This window comes from Carcharhinus amblyrhynchos, unplaced genomic scaffold (assembly GCF_965287045.1).
Source record: "Carcharhinus amblyrhynchos unplaced genomic scaffold, sCarAmb.v2.hapA scaffold_37, whole genome shotgun sequence".
In the NCBI taxonomy this organism is placed as follows: domain Eukaryota; kingdom Metazoa; phylum Chordata; class Chondrichthyes; order Carcharhiniformes; family Carcharhinidae; genus Carcharhinus; species Carcharhinus amblyrhynchos.
In genome coordinates, this window is record NW_027649778.1 from 10,013,750 (window position 1) to 10,037,062 (window position 23,313).

Genomic DNA, 23,313 nt, shown 5'->3' on the forward strand with positions numbered 1-23,313 from the left:
CCCCTCATCGCCACACTCCAGCACCTGTTCAGGTACACTGAGGGAGAATGTAGCACGGCCAATGCACTGAACCAGCATGTCTTTCGGACTGTGGGAGGAAACCCATGCAGACATGGGGAGAACATGCAAACCCCACACTGACAGTCTCCCGAGATGAAATTGAACCAGAGTCTCTGACGCTGTGAGGCAGCCGTTTATGAACGAGGAGGAGCAACTCATCAGCAGCCCTCCATTTATTTATTAAAGCAACAGTCAAACTAAATTCTCCCAGCCCCACTGCAACCTGCACTGACAAGAAAAAAACCCCTTCAGGAGGAAGTCATCTCCAGGAAACTAAAGATCTATACTCCATCACCTCTTTTTTTCACAATCTCTGCATCTCCCTTTACAAACAGTGAAGTGCAGCCACTGTTACACATGAAATGTGACGGCCAATTTATGCTCCTACAAACAGCAATGTGAGAACGGACCTAATCTCTCCAAGCTTCCCTTGTTATACAACCCACTTATTCCTGGTATTAGTCTAGTAAACCTTTTCCAAAACTGCTTCTAACGCATTTACATCTATCCTTAGATGAGGAGACCAATACTGTATCTTGACACCAACCAAATAAACAAACTTAATTTAACTTGGGGGAGACCAATACTGTGCACAATACTCCAAATGTGATCTCACCAATGTCCTGTGCAACTGAAGCACATCCTCTCTACTTTTGTAACTAATTCCCCTCGCAATAAATGATAGCATTTTATTTGCTTTCCTAATTACTTGCGTACTTGTATAGCAGCCTTTTGTGATTCACATACCAGGACACCCAGATCCCTCTGCACCTCAGAGCTCTACAATCTCCCCAAGTTTCTTCTTTATTCTTCCTACATAAATGGACAATTTCACATTTGCCCACATCATACATTTGCCAGATTTTTGCCTACTCACTTAACCTATGCCTCCTTACGTCCTCTTCACAAGTTACTTCGCTATCTTGGTGTCGTCAGTAAATTTAGCAACTAAACCTCCTGTCCTTTCATCCAAGTTGTTTATATAAATTGTAATAGGTTGAGGACACAGCCCTAATTCCTGTGGCACACCAGACATCACATCCTGTGAACCAGTGAAGACCCATTTATGGCAACTGTTTCATAAAAACGAGGAGGAGTGGGCCATCTGGCCCCTCGAGCCTGCTCCGCCATTCAATAAGATCATGGATGATCTTTTCATGGACTCAACTCCACTTACGCGCCTGCTCACCATGACCCTTAATTCCTTTACTGTTCAAAGATTTATCTATCCTTGCCTTAAAATCATTCAATGAGGTAGCCTCAACTGCTTCACTGGGCAGGGAATTCCACAGATTCACAACTCATTGTGTGAAGAAGTTCCTCCTTAACCCAGTCCTCAATCTGCTTCCCCTCATTTTGAGGCTATGCCCCCAGTTCTAGTTTCACCCGCCAGTGGAAACATCTTCCCTGCTTCTATCTTATCTATTCCCTTCATAATCTTACACGTTTCTATAAGATCTCGCCCCATTCTGAATTCCAACGAGTATAGCCCCAGTCTACTCAGTCTCTCCTCATAAGCCAACCTCTCAACTGGAATAACCTAGTGAATCTCCTCTGCACCCCCTCCAGTGCCAGTACATCCTTTCTCAAGTGAGAAGACCAGATCGTACACAGTGCTCCAGGTGTGGCCTCACCAGCACCTTATACAGCTGCAACATAATCTCGCTGTTTTTAAACTCTATCCCTCTAGCAATGAAGGATAAAATTCCATTTGCCTTCTTAATTACCTGCTGCACCTGCAAACCAACTCCTTGAGATTCCTGCTGAAGGACACCCAGGTCCCTCTGCACTGCAGCATGTTGCAATTTTTTTACTATTTAAATATTAGTCCATTTTGCTGTTATTCCTACCAAAATGGATGACCTCACATTTACCAATATCATACTCCATCTGCCAGACCCTCACCCACTCACTTAGATGATTTATATCCCTTTGCAGACTTTCAGTGCCCTCTGCACACTTTGCTCTTCCACCCATCTTAGTGTCAACTGCGAATTTTGACACACTACACTTGGTCCCCAACTTCAAATCATCTAAGTCGTAAACAATTGCAGTCCCAAACCGATCCCTGAAGCACACCACTAATCACTGATCGCCAACCAGAAAAACACCCATTTACCCCCACCCTTTGTTAGTTAACCAACACTCTACCCATGCTAATACGTTACCTGTAACACTGTGCACCTTTATCTTATGCAGCAGCCTTTGGTGAGGTACCTTGTCAAATGCCTTCTCGAAATCCAGATCCACCACATCCACAGGTTCCCCATTGTCCACTGCACACGTAATGTTCTCAAAGAATTCCACCAAATTAGTCAAACATGACCTGCCCTTCATGAACCTATGCTGCATCTTAACAATGGGACAATTTATGTCCAGTTGTCTTGCTATTTCTTCTTTGATGATAGATTCAATAATTTTTCCTCCTACACAAGTTATGCTAACCAGCCTATAGTTATCTACCTTTTGCCTACCTCCTTTTTTAAACAGTGGGGACACATCTGTTGCTTTCCAATCTGCAGGAACCACCCCAGAGTCCAGTTTCCTGTTAGCCAATCTTCAATCCATGTCAATGTGTTACCACTTCACCCCCCCACACGAGCTTTAATTTTCCACAATAGCCTTTAGATGTGGCACCTTATCAAATGCCTTATGGAAATTTAAGTACAGTACATCCACCAGTTCCCCTTTATCCACAGTGAGTCCTTCAAATAACTCCAATAAACCCGATTCCCCTTTCACAAAAGCTTTTCAGAGGAGACAGTAAATTAAGGCCCTGTCTACCCTCAGATGGACATAAGATCCCACGGGTGTGTCCAAATTGATTACCACATTTTCAATATTATAACTGGCAGCACGGTGGCAGTGGTTAGCACTGCTGCCTCTCAGCACCAGAGACCTGGCTTCAATTCCTGGCTGGGTTCATTAGGAGAATGTGCAGACTCCGCACAATATCTGCATGGGTTTCCTCCCACAGTCTGAAAGATGTGCTGGTTAGGGTGCATTGGCCATGCTAAATTCTCCCTCAGTGTTACCCGAACAGGTGCTGGAGTGTGGCGACTGGGGGATTTTCACAGTAACTTCACTGCAGTGTTAGTATAAGCCTACTTGTGACACAAATAAATAAAACTTAAACAGTGACTTCAAGTGCAGCATAAAACATGTTTTGAGAAGTTGAGTTCACGGAAGCAGCTCTATAAATACAGCTGTTGGGTGAAGTTAGGGGTAAATTTACCATTTATGATTCTTCTTCTCTAGAAAGATACTTTATTCTCTTACGGTACATGGGCGTCATCAGAAGGGCCTGCATTTTTTGGCCATTGCTAACTGCCCCTCAACTGAACTTACGAATTATGGCCTACACCTGCTCCTTCAACCCTTCGATCGTGATCCGCCCATTCAATAAGATCATGGCTGACCTGATTGCAACCCCAACCTACCTCTGAATATTTTTAAAGCAAAGGTTCTCAACACCTGGAAAATATTTCTCCTCATCTCTGCCTCAAACAGGAGATCTTTTATTTAACCTTTTGACGTCACCCTGATTCGAGACTCTCCCACAAGAGGAAATGTCCTCTCAGCATCCATCACTCCAAGATTTAACATCACCTCTCATTCTAAACTCCACTGGGTACACGCCCAATCTGCCCAACCTTTCTTCATTCCAGGAATCAGTCAAGTGAACCTCCTCTGAACTCTTTATAAGCACATTTATATCCTTTTTTTTTCCCCAAATGAGACCTAAAACTGTACAGAAATAAAATATGGTCTCACCAACATCCTGGACAACTGTGCAGACTCCACACGGTGACCCAAGCCAGGAATCGAACCCAGATCCCTGATTTCATTTGATTTATTGTCACATGTATTAACCTAGTGAAAAATAATGTTTCTTGTCCGTTATAAAGACAAAAACATTCCATTCATAGAAGGAGTGTGCAGAATGTAGTGTTACAGTCATAGCTGGGGTGTAGAGAAAGATCAACTTAATGCAAGATAGGTCCATTCAAAAGTCTGACAGCAGCAGGGAAGAACCTGTTCAAGTCGGTTGGTACGTGACCTTAGACTTTTGTATCTTTTTCCTGATGGAACAAGGTGGAAAAGAGAATGTCTGGGGTGCGGGTGTGTCCTTGATACGCTGGCTGCTTTGCCGAGACAGCAGGAAGTGTAGACAGTGTCAATGGGGAGGCTAGTTTGCTTGATGGATTGGGCTACATACGTGAATCTTTGTAGTTCCTTGCGGTCTTGGGCAGAGCAGGAGCCCATACTGAGCTGTGATACAACCAGAAAGAATGCTTTTCTATGGTGGATCTGTAAAAGTTGGTGAGAGTCATAGCTGACATGCCAAATTTCCTTAGTCTTCTAAGAAAGAAGGCTGTCTTAACTAGTGTCAGCATGGGGGAGACCAGGACAGGTTGATGATGATCTGGACACTTAAAACTTTGAAGCTTTCGACCCTTTCCCTTTCTACTTTGTCCTATCAGTGCAGGCTCAATGGCCTCCTTCTGCATTGTAGAAACCTTACGATTCCGATTCTGATTCTATCCCCCTAACTTGCACATCAGTGGACTGTGGGAGGAAACCGGAGTACCCAGAGGAAACCCACACAGACACAGGGAGAACGTGCAGACTGCACAGACAGTGACCCGAGGCTGGGAATCAAACCCAGATCCCTGGCTCCGAGGGGCAGCAGTGCTAACCACTGCGCCGCCCCTTGCAATAAACGACAACACGACATCCCTTCTGGAAGCAAATAGCAGGAATTAAAGACAAAGTTCGGTCTATTAAGCAATTTAATAAAATACATTGATCAATTACACCAAGATATCAAAAATGCAATTTTAAAATCAGTGATAAAGTTCTCCTGAATTTCAGTCAGAATTGTAACAAACTTGCAGGCAGATTTTTGCAAAAAAATAGAGCCTCTATTAAAAAGAAATTAAAGCTTTTTTAAAGGTTGCAATTGTGCAGACTTGCACTCAATCTCACTGAGGAGTGTGTGTTTCATCCTTACGAGTTAATCTATGGGAGTTGGAAGGGCGGGGGGCGGTTTCTGTGATACAATTAGTATCATAGTCAGTGCACAGTCCAGTTTCCAAATGTGCTTCATCGGTTGGGCCCCCACACTTGTCCATCAACAGCTGGTAATGTACACAGCAGCAGGCAAACCCTGACAGCTTGTCCCAGCAACTGTATCAGCAACATCTAGTGTCCATAAGAGGGGGCTGTTGCTCACAAAGAGCATGTCATCTAGAGGTAGCCAGTCCCACCAGGAGGCCAAACACCAGGCAAGGTATACAACACGGATCTGGGGGGCAGAGTGGACACGTCACCTCAAAAAGTTGGAGTGTCGACCCACCTTCAGCAACGGAACCCAACAGCCCAATTGCTGAAGCTTACAATAGGAGGATTTCCAATCGAGTAAAGAAATGGTGGGTTACGGAGAACAAAAGTGGAGTTGAGGATTTATCGCATCAGATCAGTCGATCTCATTGAATGGCGGTGGGAAGGGGCAGGTTCGATGGGCCGAGTGGACCTCTTCTGCTTATGGTCTGATGGAAGCCACAGGCAAAACAGCACATGCAATTCTCGGGAAGAGGAAGCAAATTCGAGTGGGATAGGACCATCACCCCACCCAAAGGCCACCTTCCGTCCCCTAAAATTGAAGGTAGCTCCACTTAGTCCTCCCCACCCCCAGCCTGATCCAGGGATCAGGGATCAGTGATCATTTACAAGAGGGCCGAAGGCTGGTTTTGCCCACCTGGGCAAAGTAACAAGTCTGACAACACCAAGTTAAAGTCCAATTGGTTTATTCGGAATCACGTAGCTACTCAACCGATGAAGGGGTTGCGCTCCAAAAGCTCGTGCTTCCAAATAAACCTGTTGGACTTTAACCTGCTGTTGAGAGACTTCTTACCAGTCCAATGCTGGCATCTCCACCTCGTTTACACTCCTGGGACAGGCTAAGGTGGCATTTGGCCACCGGTAGCCTAGGCGAACATATCTGAGCAGAGGCAACACACCCCCCACCCCCACCCCGCCATCCTCCAGGGGGTCAGCTGTCGGCCTTGTGTGGGAGTGGAGCTATACCCAACCCACAGGAAAGAGGAGTCCACATAAAACAGGAATATTTAAACTCTAGGTTGACTTTGGAAATCACTATTTTCCCCCCAGATTCCCCAAGGCACAGAAAAAAAATAGGGGAAGGAGGACTGGGAGAGTGAGAGAGACAGAGAGAGAAAGAAAGAAAGAGGCATTGAGTGAAAGAGGGAGAGATTCCAGACATCATCCTCAAATGGTGGCATCTACAGAGGATGGTTCACTTGGAAAACTTTTCCCAAAATTGGCCATCCCCACAACCCTTCAGTCAGAGTGGCACACTTCTTGCAGCTGGAGCTCTGGGTGATAGTTACCATGGATATGAGTGTTCCTTGGCCAACCATGCTCCAATCACATCATCAACTATCTGTAAAAGAAGGTGGAAGGAGTTAAAGTCATTCACTTCCATATGATGGTAGAAGTCAATTCTCCACAGCGGCAGCAAGCCCCAATGGCTCCCTTTCCCAAAATAGGCTCACAAAAAGGGACTTTCCTCTTGCGTGGAGCATTGACTGAGGAATGGATCACTTCGCTTTCAAACACTCCCAGCAACATGGGGTTAGATACAGAGTAAAGCTCCCTCTACACTGTCCCCCATCAAACACTCCCCAGGACAGGTACAGCACGGGGTTAGATACAGAGTAAAGCTCCCTCTACACTGTCCCCATCAAACACTCCCAGGACAGGTACAGCACAGGGTTAGATACAGAGTAAAGCTCCCTCTACACTGTCCCCATCAAACACTCCCAGGACAGGTACAGCACGGGGTTAGATACAGAGTAAAGCTCCCTCTACACTATCCCCCCATCAAACACTCCCAGGACAGGTACAGCACGGGGTTAGATACAGAGTAAAGCTCCCTCTACACTGTCCCCGTCAATCACTCCCAGGACAGGTACAGCACGGGGTTAGATACAGAGTAAAGCTCCCTCTACACTGTCCCCCATCAAACACTCCCAGGACAGGTACAGTACAGGGTTAGATACAGAGTAAAGCTCCCCTGTCCCGTCCAGGTTTGAACCTTCATCTCTCCCCCTGCATGCTCCCCTCCCCCCCCCCCCCCACCACCGCCCCCAAACCCCCACTATAGGGGTTACTCCTTACCTGTCTGGCCTGTTTGAGCGAGGGTGGGTCTTCCTTCTCCACAGGGTTCATGTTGGCACAGTGGGCAGTGCCACTGATGACCACTGCCAGCTGAGATCTGGATTGGTTCTTCAGCACACTGAGCACATGCCAGGGATCAATGTCACCTTCACACGGAACAGGGACAAAATTAACTCAAACACCAGGGGCAGCGGCAGACCCACCAACACTCTGCACCGGATACACCCTGCAAACCCTCCATCCAGTTACCAACCTGCCCCTGCAATCCCTCTCATCCACTCACCTACCTCCCCCCCACCCCACCCAGCCCCAATTCCCCCATCCACTCACCAACCCTCCCTCCACCCCCCCCCCCCCCACAACATCCCCATCCACTCACCAACCCTCCCTGCCCCCCCCCCCACAACACCCCCATCCACTCACCAATCCTTTCCACCCCAATCCACTCACCATCACACACACATCACCACCAACATCCCCCTGCCCTAGCACCCCAGGTCATGCTTAAATACAACACATTCAGTAATTCCTGGCATAATGCAGAGGGTGAGGGCAATAGAATCGTAGAACTCCTACATATTTATCCCAACTGAGCCACCTAACCTACACATCTTTGGACACTGAGGGACAATTTCCCATGGCCAATCCACTTAATCTGCACAGTTTTGGGCTGTGGGAAGAAACCGGAGCGCCCAGAGGAAACCCACGGAGACACGGGGAGAATGTGCAGACTGCACAGAGTGACCTGAGGTCAAAATTGAATCTGGGTCTCTGGCACTGAGAGGCAGTAGTGCTAACCAATGTTCCACCCTGCATGGCCGATATATTTCCAAGTCAGTGACTTGGAGGGGAACCTCCACGGGATGGTGTTCTCAGGTATCTGCTGACCTTGTCCTTCTAGATAGTCAAGGTTTGGAAAGTGCTGTCAAAGGAGCCTTGGTGAGTTCCCACAGTGCATCTTGTAGACGGTGCACACTGCTGTTACTGAGCGTCAGTGGAGGAGGAGGGAGTGAACGTTTGTGGATCTGGTGCCAATCAAGCGGGGCTGCTTTGTCCTGGATGGTGTCGAGCTTCTTGAACGTTGTTGGAGCTGCCCCCATCCAGGCAAGTGGGCAGTATCCCATCACACTCCTGACTTGTCTCTACTGAGGCACCATTAAACTCCCTCTCAATAATTAATGGTAACACTTGACCATCCCTTTTGCTCTGTTTAAAAGTTGATTAGTGTCACAAGTGGGCTTGCATCAACATTGCAACGAAAATCCCAATTATCCCAACACCACAATGTATCAATTCTCTGCTCAGTCACCTTGTGCACAGCAAGCTCCCTCAAACTGGCTGCAGGGTTTCAGACACGACAGAGGTCACTACTAAAGGCGCTATATAAATGCAAGTCATTCTCTCCATTAAGATTTCTGTTCACCTTTTGTAGTTGGCTCTGACAACGTGGACAATGTTAGCCTAGGTTAAATTTCCCCATGAGAAAGCAGCGAGAACAAAATAAACATTATCAAAGCAGATTAACGTACTCCTGTTAATGGGGAATGAAATGGAGATGTATGTACATGTGTACATGGTAAATTCAAGCTTAATTGCAATCCTCATGTTTTAATTTCAGACAATTTTTACTGGGCCCTCTCCTTATCCATTTGGGTGTCCCAGGGACATGGGAATTAGGAGCAGAAGCGGGCAAATTCAGCCCATCAGGCCTGCTCCACCATTCAGAGCGTGGCTAATCTCTCCCTGGACTCCAATCCACCTCCCCACCTGCTCCCCATATTTTTTTAAAATTAGAAATATATCTACCTCCCTCTGAAAACCAATGATTCAGACTCCACCGCGCTACGGGGCAGCGAGTTCCACACATTCACCACCCTCTGCGAGAAGTAGTCCCTCCTCATCTCAATGTTAAAATCGACCACCTCTCAACTCATCCCCATTCTTGTTCTAGATTGCCCCACCAGAGGAAACATTTGGTCTACAGTTACTTTGTCAATCCCTTTTATGTACCTCGATCAGATCACCTCTCATCCTTCTAAACTCCAGCGAGCACAACCCCCAAACTGTTCGAGCTCTCCTGGAACGTCAACCCTTCCATCCCCAGAAATCGGTCCGTGTTTTCGAGTGGCTGATGTACCCGGTGCGATTCTGGTCACCACGCTATAGGAAGGATGTGAATGCACTGGAGGGGGCGCAGAGGAGATTCACCAGGACGCTACCTGGGCTGGAGCGCTTCAGCAGGAGGCTGGTCAGACTGGGGCGGTTTTCCTTGGAGGCTGGGGGCGATCGAAGTGTACAAAATGGTGAGGGACAATAGATAGGAAGAAGTCTGCCCCCTTAGCAGAGGGGTCAATAACCAGGGAGCAGATTAAAAGGTAAACGGTAGGAGGTTTAGAGGGGACTGGAGAAAAACCCTTTTCGCCCAGAGTGCCGGGAATCTGGAACTCACTGCCTGGGAGGCTGGTAAAGGCGGGAATCCTCACAACATTTGAGTAGTATTTAGATGAGCTCTTGAAACACCAAGGCTACAGACCAAGTGCTGGAAAATGGGATTAGAATAGATAGGTGTTTGATGGCCAGCATAGACACAATAGGCCGAATGGCCTCTTTGCAGTAACTATGATGATGAGAAGGTGCATCAACAATATTTTAAGATACCACACATTCGCATTCTCTTCCACTGAGAAAATAAAGTCCGAGATCACGACTCCATCATAGAATCCCTATAATACAGAAGGAGGCCATTCAGCCCATTGAACCTGCACTGACAACAATGCCACCCTAACCCCGTTATCCCACATATTTACCCTGCTAATCCCCCCCGATACTAAAGGACAATTATAGCATAGCCAATCCACCTAACCCGCACATCTTTGGAGTGTGGGAGGAAACCGGAGCACACGGGGAGAACGTGCAAACTCCACGCAGTGACTCAAGCTGGGAATTGAACTCGGGTCCACTGCGCCACCTCGAGACTCAAGAACAGCTTCTTCCCTGCTGCCATTCAACTTTTGAATGGACCTCTCTCACATTAAGTTGATCTCTCTCTACACCCTAGCTATGACTGTCACACGATATTCTGTGCACCCTCTTCTTTCCTTCTCTCCTATGTACTCTATGAATGGTATGCTTTGCCTATATAGCATGCAAGAGACAATACTTTTCACTGAATACTGTGAGAAGTAGTGTAATTTTTAAGGCTGCAAGAGCTAACAGTACAATCAGCAGTGATGGATGAGTTCAGCAGCATACAGAAAGGGGGAGGCACATGACAGACAGTTAACTAGGTTACACGAAACAGATAACCGCAGTGATGAGATTAAGCGCAAAATGGGAGTTGAGAGAGTGTTAATTGAAGGAATGACACAATACAAGCCATTTACAGTGTTTAAAGTTAACAAGGTTAACAGCCAAATAAGGGGGAATAACACAATACAAGCCATCACAATGTTTGAAAAACAGTATAAAATGTGCTGCAAATCTATGTAAGGTGTGCCTATTTTGACTAGACACCCGGTCTTGCAAGAACGACAAATAAAATCTTGCTCCTTCAGAACTTGACTTGACTAAATTGTTTAACTGTGAGCTGTGTTTCTCACAATTGGGGGCTCGTCCGGGATCCTAACATCCCTGGTAGGGAGGTTGCCGGTGACAACTGGGAAGACGCGTCCCGTTCCAAATTGAATGGTCCCAGGTGTTCATCGGTGGACTTCTCTGCCACTGACTGTTGAGAATCCTAGGAAAGTTGTTCTGAACGAGTAAGTGGGAAACGATAGGCACCGTCGTGTGGTCGGGCAACGCTGTGCACAGACCAAGGTAAGAAAAGTGACTTTTAAGTATTGCCTTGGCGACCGGGTCGTGGTAGGTAAACCATGGGAAGTGGGGGTAGTAGGACAAAGTCCCCCGGGAAAGGTGCTGGGAATCCGCGGAGAAAGGGTGGGGCCCCAGGGAACATCCCTCCAGAAAGTCCTTTTGGGACGGATGTTGGAAGAAGGGTGGGGCCCCAGGGAACATCCCTCCAGAAAGTCCGTTGGGAAGGATGTTGGAAGGTTTGGGCACTAGTACTAGGGATAAAAACAAGACGACAATGATGAAATATTGTGTTTTGTTTGGGTGAAGGAACCAATCAGGAGTCCGTCCGTCTTCTGGCCAAAGTACGGTTCGGTTGAGGATTGGGTTTGTCAGATTCTTAATAAATATGTGAGACAGAAGCAGCCGGCGTCCCAGGAAGGAATTGATCATGCAAGTTGCTGGATAATGTTAATTTAGGGGCTGCGGGGGAGGTTATGTGATGAGGGAGCAGAGGAAAGTCGAATAAGGGAGGTGCCCCTAGAGGCACTGGAGTTTGTGGATGGGTCACGAAGTATATAGATGGATCAGCATGAATGGGATGGACCTACAATTGGTCTGAGCAGAAAGAGGTAGAGAGAAGTATGTCAGTGGAACTGGGAACCCTGATATGGGCTTTTACTGAGGTGCGGGGAGAACGCTAATAGTGGTTATGTATTTGGAATTGTGCATGACTATATGACTGTTTGAGAGAGAAAGGGATTTGTCACGACATGAGGCACCCGAATCAAACATGGTCAAATTTATTAGAGGCCAGTGAGCTCCCATCAGTAAAGGGTTAAAAAGAGACAAGCAGGCTGACTCTGTATGGTACAGAGAGAGAGAGAGGGTGTAACTGTGTAATTGAGACCCTCATGTGATGTAATAGATATAGCCAATCAAAGTGAATTGCTTTAAGTTTTTAAGTTTACTAAATTATGTAGGGATCGGACAGAAATTTGAATTCTGCCAAGTGGGAAAGGTGGCATTATATTGCATCTTAAAGTTGTGAGGAGAGATAACCATTTAGGCACACAGTAGATTTGATTTTGTACTTGTCTGTGTTGGTTACAAAGGCAGAGCTGTAGAAATAATTAAACATGTAGATTGCACATTAGAATGCTTTCAGTATTTCTTCGTGCATCTGTGCTCCAAGTGATGTTTTGTTTTATTGTACCAGAATTGTAAGAAGGTGCAAGGGTCTTGATTTAGTGAGGATATTTAATGGTGATAAAAATAAATCTTATTTTGGATTTTCTGAATCAGGCTTTAGTTAATTAAACTGCTGTACTTTGACTCACAATTAGTCTCAGAGGTATCTTTACCTACAAGGATTGGTGCTGAAACCTGGGATCTGTTTACGGGTCCGGTTGAATGGCCACAACTGGAGCTCCGGAACAGATTACCAAATTTAAGGGAGTGAATCAAAGTACAGTAGGTGCTCATCTGTGATGAAAAAGTGTGAGTGAGTGAGAGGTCTGAGCTGAGCACGTACAGACAAGGAGGCATCTGTCTTTACACCTAGCCCTAGACCAGTTGTTAAGAGGGGTAGCCCCCTACGCAAAGCTCAGGAGTTTGAAGTGGGTGTAAAGGCTAGAGAAGGATGCCTGGGATGTGATGTTCAGACGTGAGTAAGAAAGAAAGCCGGCTCAATAGTGTGAGCTTAAAGGTGTAAGCTCACGAGTGTAAGCGGTGGTACGGAGGGGACTGATCACCCCTGATAGGTATCACCGGACTGTGATAAGAGCGACCTAGGGGTGGGATCCATTTCACCCACTAGATCAACAATGGAAAAAAAAAAGGACAGAACTAAGAAAATTGGAATTCTCTTAGTTTGAATTAATTGAACAGGTTTAAACCAGATTAATTGAACACATCTCAGTCTTGGGTAAAAAAAAATATTGGGCTGACGACAAGGAGAAAATTAAAACGTCAGAATCACAGATTAGAGAGTTAGAAAAGAGAAACCAAACAAAGAAAATAGCAGTATTGTTAATACATCAGTTAGCTGGACTAATTGAACAAGTAGTCACTTCCACTAAGAAGTGGAGTGGGGATAAAAAAGATTAAGGAATTAGAATTCAGAGTAAGGGAACTGGAGAAACAAAACCAAGTGTTAGAAGACTACTGCAGAGGGACATCACCTCCCTACCCCGGCAGTATGACCAAATAGACCCGATAGTCTGGGCAGGGGAAGGAAACCGAGGGGGATTAGACGCTCCTCCTCTGCAAATAAATTTAAAAAAAGGAGAGACGGTGTGTGTTAAGCAATACCCTATACCTTTGCAAGAAAAAAGGATTACAGCCAGTAATTGAAGGATTGGTTAGAGATGGACTGTTAGAACCCTGCATGTCCCCTTATAATACCCCTATATTGCCTGTAAAGAAGCCTGAGGGAACGTACCGCCTGGTACAGGACCTAAGGGCCCTGAACCAGATAGTGACGATGCGACACCCCATTGTCCCTAATCCTTATATTTTATTAAGCAAGATTCCTCCTGATCACGGATGGTTCAGTGTAGTGGACCTAAAAGATGCATTTTGGACATGCCCACTGGTGGAAGAAAGTCGAGACTTATTTGCTTTTGAGTGGGAAAATCCTATCACAGGACTGAAACAGCAGTTCAGGTGGACAGTGCTCCCACAGGGGTTCACAGAGTCCCCAAATCTTTTCGGTCAAGTCTTAGAGCAGGTGTTAGAAAGATTTAAAAAGCCTGATGAAATTACGTTACTACAATATGTAGATGACCTACTAGTAACAGGAGGAGGAAAGGAAAAGGTAATAGAAGCCACAAATAGCTTATTGAATTATCTGGGACAACAGGGATTCAGGGTGTCAAAGAAAAAGCTGCAGTACGTAGAGAAGGAAGTTAAATACCTTGGACACCTAATCAGTGAGGGAAGGAGAAGAATAGATCCAGAAAGAATACAAGGAATCCTAGATCTAAATATACCATGGACTAAAAAGGAACTTAGGAGGTTCTTGGGATTAGTAGGATACTGTAGATTGTGGATCAAAGGGTACGCACAGAAAACTAAACAACTATATTTGAAACTGTTAGAAGAAGAACCTAATGTTTTAAAGTGGACAGAGGATCTAAGCTGATAATAGAAACGAAACTCCCTTGGACTAAGTGCTTACCAAAAGCACTTTTGCGTATTTGTACAGCTCCTCGAAAGGATTTGGGTTTATCCCCCTATGAAATGCTATTTGGACTACCTTATATGGGGGCAGTCGGGGAGTTACCGGTTCCTGAAATGAATGATCAATTTGTAAAGAAATATATACTGGGCCTGTCCTCCTCGATATCTTCCCTTAGGAAACAAGGATTATTGTCGCAGACTCCAGCCCTCGACTTCACGGTACATACAATTCAACCAGGAGATTGGGTCCTGGTAAAGTCATGGAAAGAAACTAAGCTGCAACCGGAATGGGAGGAACCATATCAAGCATCCTAACAACTGAGACAGTAATCAGGACTGCTGAAAAGGGGTGGACACATCATACTATAATCAAGGGACTGGTAAAACCTCCAGATAATTCCAACACGTGGATGGTCAAACTGACTGAAGAACCTTTGAAGCTGAAATTTAAAAGACTCTAAATAATCAATTTTTAGTTGCGGCGTGAGCGCGGGAAAGGAACTGTTTTGAATTAAGTTCTCTCCTAAAAGGTAACGAGAAAGGGATAGAATGGAAGGGGTAACCTGGATAATGCTTTCCTTCCTCTTGTCCAAGAGAGTACTTACAAGTATGGGATATAATTCAGATAAGTTAGAAGAGGACAAGGGAAACACTATGAGCTCAGTTACAGTTCTGGATCTCACTACAACACAGGTAGTAGAGACAGACCTGTGTTCTTTGGTAATATGTGGGGATCTGGTGAGCCAGCAAAAATATTCGGTAGAATCCTTACAATTTTATGCCGACGGAAAGTATCCTTGGGGTAAACTCCCTTCCATAATATCCCTTCATCAGAAACATATGCAGCCAAGATCAGAATGCCTAGATAAGGAATACAATCTTATAGGGACCAAATGGACTGAAAAAAAAAGCAGTCCAGTCTTAGATCCTAAGAACCTCTCCCGGTACTCCATAGCTGGTGGGCCCTTCTTTACAGGTAACTGGACCAGGGACCAACAATTGCACCAGGCAGTATTTGGAATTAGGGTAAAGGAGGGAGGAAAATATAGCAAATTGAAATGTTGTTTCCGAATCTATGTAGATAAAAATTTGAAAACACCTGACTAGAATGATAAGGTTCCCCAAAACGACCCAAGGGCAGTAAGAGTGGTCGAAGTAAACAACCTAAAACAAATCCTTGAAATAGAGACTGGGTATGAGGAGACTAATGCCTGGGTAGAATGGGTCAAATACACTGTAAAAAGCTTAAATAAAAGCAATTGCTATGCCTGTGCGTCTGGGAAGCCAGTGGCCCAAATAGTACCCTTCCCTCTGGGATGGAAACGCGACAGAAGAGGTATGGAGTGCATGTTAGCCCTGTATCAAGAAAAGGAAGCATGGGGCAACCCGAACTGCACATCCCTATCCCTGATGTTCCCTCCTGTGGAAGCAAAGAACTTAAAAACTCCCCCTCAGTTTCTCACTGCCGTTGTGAATCACACTTCATGTGTGAACCGACAAAGGGCAGAGTTAACTCATAATATGGGGGAGTTAGAATCATGCTCAGAGGTCAGGAGCATTACAGAGAACGGAATGGGAGGGAACTATTCATCATTGAAAATCCCCAGAGCAGATATATGGTGGTATTGTGGAGGAAGGGTACTGAGGCCAACTCTACCCCCTCAGTGGAAAGGTACATGTGCAATTGTCCAATTGGCTATACCATTTACCCTGGCATTTGAAAAATCAAAAGGATCAGGGAAAACAAGAGATCAGTGATAGGAATTTCTTTTGATGAAAAGATATATCTAGATCCCATAGGAGTGCCTCGGGGAGTTCCAGATGAATTTAAAGCTCGAAATCAGATTACAGCTGGGTTTGAATCCTTGTTTTGGTGGGTAACAATAAATAAGAACGTAGATTGGATAAATTATATAAGATTGGGACGAGCAAGTGAATAGTATGTTAGCCAAACTGGAACAACCTACTCGCGCATATCTGGACTAAACCTGGAAAAAGGGATGCTAGTGAAAAATTACAGACAGTAAAAAGAAAAGGGGGGATTGTGAGAAGTAGTGTAATTTTTAAGGCTGCAAGAGCTAACAGTACAATCAGCAGTGATGGATGAGTTCAGCAGCATACAGAAAGGGGGAGGCACATGACAGACAGTTAACTAGGTTACACGAAACAGATAACCGCAGTGATGAGATTAAGCGCAAAATGGGAGTTGAGAGAGTGTTAATTGAAGGAATGACACAATACAAGCCATTTACAGTGTTTAAAGTTAACAAGGTTAACAGCCAAATAAGGGGGAATAACACAATACAAGCCATCACAATGTTTGAAAAACAGTATAAAATGTGCTGCAAATCTATGTAAGGTGTGCCTATTTTGACTAGACACCCGGTCTTGCAAGAACGACAAATAAAATCTTGCTCCTTCAGAACTTGACTTGACTAAATTGTTTAACTGTGAGCTGTGTTTCTCACAATACCAATACACGTGACAACAAATCAAATGAAATCACCTTAAGTTGATCTTGCTCTACACTTTAGCTATGGCTAACTATTCTGCACCCTCTCCATTCTTTCTCCCCTATGTAATCTATGAACAGTATGCTTTGTTTAGCGCGCAAGAAACAATATTTTTCATTGTATCCCAATACAAGTGACAATAATAAAAAAAATTAAATCTCACTCTCTAACTCCAACACTATATTCTGCTCCCTCTCCTCTCCTTCCACCCGATGCACTCTATGAACGGTATGCTTTGTCTCTGTAGAGCGCAAGAAACAATGGGTGGGATTTTACGGCTTCTCGTGAGCGAGATTGGAACTTGCCACCCGAGGTCAATAAACGTTTCCATCGCCCGCCCCACACCCTTGGGTGGGTGGGGCGATTAAATTCTGAACACTCTTCACTGTCTCCAACCCAATACACGTGACAATAAAAATCAAATCATTCAAGGCGAAGACGCGCCCTCTGTCACACACACACACCTCACAATCCCTCCCACCACAGTGCCATCCTTTAACCCCTGACCCCCTGCAGTCAGGGGTCACGAACCTTACCCATCTTCTCACCTTGCGCGTTTCGGTTCCTTACCGTTGACGAAGATTACGCAACTGGCTGCAGGATGATTGGCCCCATAGTAATCGTTGGTAAAACTGACGGCGTCCTGTACACTTCCCGGGTCGACGCCGAACACTTGGCCGCAGACGTCCACCTGGGATTTCAGCGTCAGCCAGCGGGAGAGGGGGCAGCTCTCGTCTTCACACGTCTGGTCTGGGGGGTGGGGTGAGGGAAAGAGCAGAGGGACATTCAGCTAGCCGGGAGTGACAGCGGCGAGGGAGAGAGGGAGGGGCGCACTGTCCTCACCCCCCCCATGTTCGCCATGGCTCGGTGGGGGTGGAGACGGGAGAGTCACGCGAGCAGCAACGCACAGGCCCAGGCTTGTGGTCTGGTGGGATTTAAATTCAATTCATAAATCCAGAATTGCAAACTAGTTTCAGTCGCTGTGACCACGAAACCATCACTGATTGTCACAAAAACCTGACTGGTTCATTAATCCCTCTTTAGTTCATAAGATATAGGAGCAGAATTAGGCCATTCGGCCCATCGAGTCCACTCCGCCATTCGATCATGGCTGATATGCTCCTCATCCCCATTTTCCTGCCTTCTCCCCATAACCGTTCAACCCATTAACAATCTGTCTAACTCCTCCTTAAATTTACTCACTGTCCCAGCATCCAGCGCACTTTGGGGGAGCAAGTTCCACAGGTTCACAACCCTTTGGGAGAAGTCGTTCCTCCTCAACCGTTTTAAATTTGCTGGCCCTTATCCTAAGGCCTCTCACAAGACGAAGCATCTGCTCCATGTCTACTTTACCCAGACCTTTTACCCTCCTCTTGTATACCTCAATTTGATCTGCCCTCATTCTTCTAAACTCGAGAGAGTCTCAGCCCAAACTGTTCAATCTCTCTCCACACGAGACACCCCTCATCTCTGGAATCAATCTAGTGAACTTCCTCTGAACGGCCTCCAACGTCACTGCATCTCTCCTCAAACAAGGGGACCAAAACTGTGCACAATATTGCAGGTGCGGCCTCGCCAAAGCAGGTGAAGGAAGGAAATCTGCCGCCCTTACCCGGTCTGGCCTACACGTGTCTCCGGAGCCTCAGCAACGTGGCTGACTCGCAACTGCCCTCTGGAATGGCCCAGTGAAACACTCAGGCAACAAACGCCTGACGTTGCCACAGAGAAAACTCTCCCCACAGTTCAGGAATTAGGGGTTCAAGTCTCAAAGGGTTCGGCCCAAAGTTCACCCTGGAGCAGTACCGAGGGAGTGCTGCACTGTCATTTAACACGGTAGTGGATTCGCCAACATTAAGGGCATTTAAGTGGTCATTGGATAAACACATGGATGATATTGGAATAGTGTAGGAGAGATGGGCTTTAGATTGTTGTGCCGACCTGCGAACCCATCGAGGGCTGAAGGGCCTGTACAGTGCTGTAATGTTCTACGTTCTAACACTTCAGACGTGACTGATTTCTTGGTGCTATTTTGAAAAGTGATCCACCCCTCTCCTCCATGCTCCCCCCCGCCTCCCCCCCCCCTTTGATCGCTCGTCTGACTGCTGTTTGTGGGATCTTGCTGTGCGCCGACCGGATGATGAGTGACATCGGGTGGCACAGCGGTTAGCGCACTCAGGTTGAGGGACTTGGGTTCGACTCCCGGCCTCGGGTCACTGTCTGCATCTGCACGTTCTCCCCACGTCTGCGTGGGTTCCCTCCCATGGTCCGAAAGATGTGCGGGTTAGGTGCATCGAACGGGCTAAATTGCCTCTTGGTGTCCCAAGGTCTGTAGGTTAGAGGGATTAGCAAGGTAAACATGTTGAGTTATGGGGATAGGGCCTGGTTGGCAGTGTAGGTTCGATGGGCCAAATGGCCTCCGTCTGCGCTGTAGGATTCTATGATAAACTTCACAAAGGAAAAGCATTGCAATGGATGTCCCAAAGTGAAGCAGCTTTTCCAAACTGAGGGTCCTGCCCAGTGACCCGTTGGGTCAGGAGTGTCCGAGTCACCTCTGACCTTCAATTAAAGTTGAAAGTTTTTGAAGTTTATTTGTTAGTGTCACAAGCAGGCTTACATTAACACTGCAATGAAGTTACAATGAAAATCCCCTAGTCGCCACACTCTGGACCCTGTTCGGGTAGCACGGCCGATCCACCTAATCAGCATGTCTTTCGGACTGAGGGAGGAAACCCACGCAGACACGGGGAGAACGCGCAGACCCAAGCTGTGCTAACCACTGTGCCACCCTTGGGCACACTTAGTGCTTTTCCTCATACCTGGGGAAGCTGGCGCAGAGAATCAAGAGAAGCTTCCGGAAGGCCGAGTCACAGCTGCAGCTTTGGCTTCTCCAAAACGTTTCGACACAGATCGCTGAGGGCGTTTCTACCATGCGAACCTCTGACCATTCCCAGGAGGGGACCAGTTGGGAATGGTTGAAGCACGCAACAAATGGGAAGAGGCTATTTGGCCCATTGAGTCTGTTCCCCCATTCAGCACGATCATGGCTGATCTTGGGCCTCACCTCCGTTTTCCTGCCTTCTCCCCATAATTCCCCAAGACACCAAAAATCTGTCTGTCCCACAGCCTTAAATATATTCAAAGGGGCACCCTCAATCCTCCAGGGTAGGGATTTCCAGAGATTCACAAGCCTCTGAGTGAAGAGAATTCTCCTCATGTCGGTACAAAATGGCCCAACTCCTTATCCTGAGGAGAGCACCACCTCCATGTTTGAGATTCCCCAACTGACTGCGGGGGGGGGGGCGGTAGAAAACAACCTCTGACTCCCCCTACCAGTCCCCTTCAGAATTTTGCCCCTTTCAACGAGATCACCCCTCACTTTCCAGAGAACGTAGACCCAGGTTACTCAGCCCCTGATCCTCAAACAGCATCGCCCCCCCCCCCACCCCCTCCCCCAAACAAGGGACCAATCCCATGAGCCTACACCGCTAACCAGGAACCAATCCCATGAACCTTCACTGCACCACCCCCAACCAGGACCAATCCCATGAGCCCACACCACCCCACCCCAACCAGGGACCAATCCCATGAACCTTCACTGCACCACCCCCAATCCCAGGATGGGAACACAAGAACAGCTTACAATAACCAAACTCGGTACAGGTCTGGTAATACCACTGCCGCATCCCTGCTCCGAATGGTTTCACCTCGGTGCTCCTCAGCTGCTCCAGCACGCTCTGGTGGGAGTTGTCCACACATTGCAACTGCATGAAGTCCATGTATTTCTGAAAGGACAGAGAGAGAGAGAGAGAAGAAGTCACCTCAGACTAGAAGGTGCAATGGGAAAAATCTAGACACCCCCCACCCACCACCAAGCAGCCCAGGTGGAGGGGAAGGTTTCATTCCAATTGCTGTCAGGCATGTTGTTTCCCCCACTCCTCCAATCCATGCCCAAGCTTCCCCCCCCCACCCCTCCCATCCATGCCCAAGCTCCCCCCCCCCCACCCCTCCCATCCATGCCCAAGCTCCCCCCCCCCCCACCCCTCCCATCCATGCCCAAGCTCCCCCCCCCCACCCCTCCCATCCATGCCCAAGCTCCCCCCCCCACCCCTCCCATCCATGCCCAAGCTCCCCCCCCCACCCCTCCATCCATGCCCAAGCTCCCCCCCCCCCACCCCTCCCATCCATGCCCAAGCTTCCCCCCCCCCCACCCCTCCCATCCATGCCCCAGCTCCCCCCCCCCCACCCCCTCCCATCCATGCCCAAGCTTCCCCCCCCCCCACCCCCTCCCATCCATGCCCAAGCTTCCCCCCCCCACCCCTCCCATCCATGCCCAAGCTTCCCCCCCCCCACCCCTCCCATCCATGCCAAGCTTCCCCCCCCCCCCCCCTCCCATCCATGCCCAAGCTTCCCCCCCCCCCACCCCTCCCATCCATGCCCAAGCTTCCCCCCCCCACCCCTCCCATCCATGCCCAAGCTCCCCCCCCCACCCATGCCCAAGCTTCCCCCCCCTTCCAATCCATGCCCAAGCTTTCCACCCCCGCTCGAATCCATCCCCAAGCTTTCCACCTCCCCCACCCCCCAATCCATCCCCAAGCTTTCCACCTCCCCCCACCCCCAATCCATCCCCAAGTTCACTGCCCTGCCCTGCACCCCACCCTCCCTGACTGGTTACCTTGTTGAGGACCATCAGCCTCTGGTAGGTGGAGCCGAGGCTGTGATTGGTCATCTCTTGACACAGGTTGGCGATGTTGTTGCCCTCCATCTCGTTGTTGTATTGGACGACTCCCATGACGATGTCGGCCAGGTTCCCGGCAAACTCAACGCGGTCGGCACTTCCCTGCAGCTTCTGGCACGAATGGAAATCGGCCTCCAGTCCAGAGGTGTTGCTGCCAGCCAGAATCTGGTCCACATAGGAGAAGGCCTGAGCCACGGCAGAACGGCACTGTGAGGGGTTTTGGGGGGGGGGGGGGGGGGGGGGGTAGAGAGACAGGGCACAGAGAAAAGCCAGCAGTGAGTCAACGAGAAGTAGGCCTCATTCTCAACCAGCTCCAGCCATCCAATATCAAGGCCATGGTGGGGAATGCAGGAAGGCCATGGGGGTGGGTAAGGGACTTGCATACTTGACCAGAAGGAACTGGAACACCCACCCAACAGGCACGGCATTCCTGCTGCCATTCAGAGACTCACAACAGGCCCTGGGGGGGAGGAGGAGGAAGGTGGGGTGGGGGCGTTCCCACACTGTGCACACAGAGTGAGCGAGGCAGAGGGTGGGGGAGGTGTGAGCAGCCCGGTGGCTCCGAAACGTCCGATCATTCTACCTTCAAGGATCCCCCAACCACCGGTTTGACAGACTCTTCGACACCACCTGGAGGATGGAAACATGTCAATATTAAAAAAGAGGTGGGGGGGGGGTGGAGAGAGGAAAAGAGATAACACTTCTGAGGAATGACCACCAAACCCACACCAGCCCTCCGACCACCAAACCCACACCAGCCCTCCCCAAAATTCTCAAAGAATGACCACTGACCACACTACGAGAATGGCCTCTTTCAATCTCTTATCAAGATGTACCTGTCCTGGGAGTGTTTGATGGGGGGGGACAGTGTAGAGGGAGCTTTACTCTGTATCTAACCCTGTGCTGTACCTGTCCTGGGAGTGTTTGATGGGGGACAGTGTAGAGGGAGCTTTACTCTGTATCTAACCCTGTGCTGTACCTGTCCTGGGAGTGTTTGATGGGGGACAGTGTAGAGGGAGCTTTACTCTGTATCTAACCCTGTGCTGTACCTGTCCTGGGAGTGTTTGATGGGGGGACAGTGTAGAGGGAGCTTTACTCTGTATCTAACCCCGTGCTGTACCTGTCCTGGGAGTGTTTGATGGGGAGGACAGTGTAGAGGGAGCTTTAGTCTGTACCTAACCCCGTGCTGCACCTGTCCTGGGAGTGTTTGATGGGGAGGACAGTGTAGAGGGAGCTTTAGTCTGTACCTAACCCCGTGCTGCACCTGTCCTGGGAGTGTTTGATGGGGAGGACAGTGTAGAGGGAGCTTTATTCTGTATCTAACCCTGTGCTGTACCTGTCCTGGGAGTGTTTGATGGGGAGGACAGTGTAGAGGGAGCTTTATTCTGTATCTAACCCTGTGCTGTACCTGACCTGGGAGTGTTTGATGGGGAGGACAGTGTAGAGGGAGCTTTAGTCTGTACCTAACCCCGTGCTGTACCTGTCCTGGGAGTGTTTGATGGGGAGGACAGTGTAGAGGGAGCTTTAGTCTGTACCTAACCCCCGTGCTGTACCTGTCCTGGGAGTGTTTGATGGGGAGGACAGTGTAGAGGGAGCTTTATTCTGTATCTAACCCCGTGCTGTACCTGTCCTGGGAGTGTTTGATGGGGACAGTGTAGAGGGAGCTTTACTCTGTATCTAACCCCGTGTTGTACCTGTCCTGGGAGTGTTTGATGGGGGAACAGTGTAGAGGGAGCTTTACTCTATCATTAATAGGAGTGAGGTACATTGCTGATGGACAGTGCAGATTGGGAGGGAAGCTTACCTCATCATAACCGGTGAAATCCAGTT

The 23,313-nt window shown here is 48.0% G+C and overlaps 1 protein-coding gene across 1 annotated transcript in view; it reads right to left on the reverse strand.

Moving 5' to 3' along the window:
• Positions 1-4,835: 4,835 nt before the first annotated feature.
• Positions 4,836-23,313, reverse strand: part of LOC145362157 (thymus-specific serine protease-like) — an 18,724-nt gene continuing 246 nt past the window's right edge. Inside the window, 8 exon segments of the mRNA XM_080218206.1 lie at positions 4,836-6,526; positions 7,264-7,409; positions 17,319-17,498; positions 20,389-20,530; positions 21,421-21,690; positions 22,067-22,092; positions 22,095-22,113; positions 23,288-23,313. Of these exon segments, the coding sequence (XP_080074332.1) occupies positions 6,470-6,526; positions 7,264-7,409; positions 17,319-17,498; positions 20,389-20,530; positions 21,421-21,690; positions 22,067-22,092; positions 22,095-22,113; positions 23,288-23,313 (866 nt within the window). The 3' untranslated portion in view covers positions 4,836-6,469.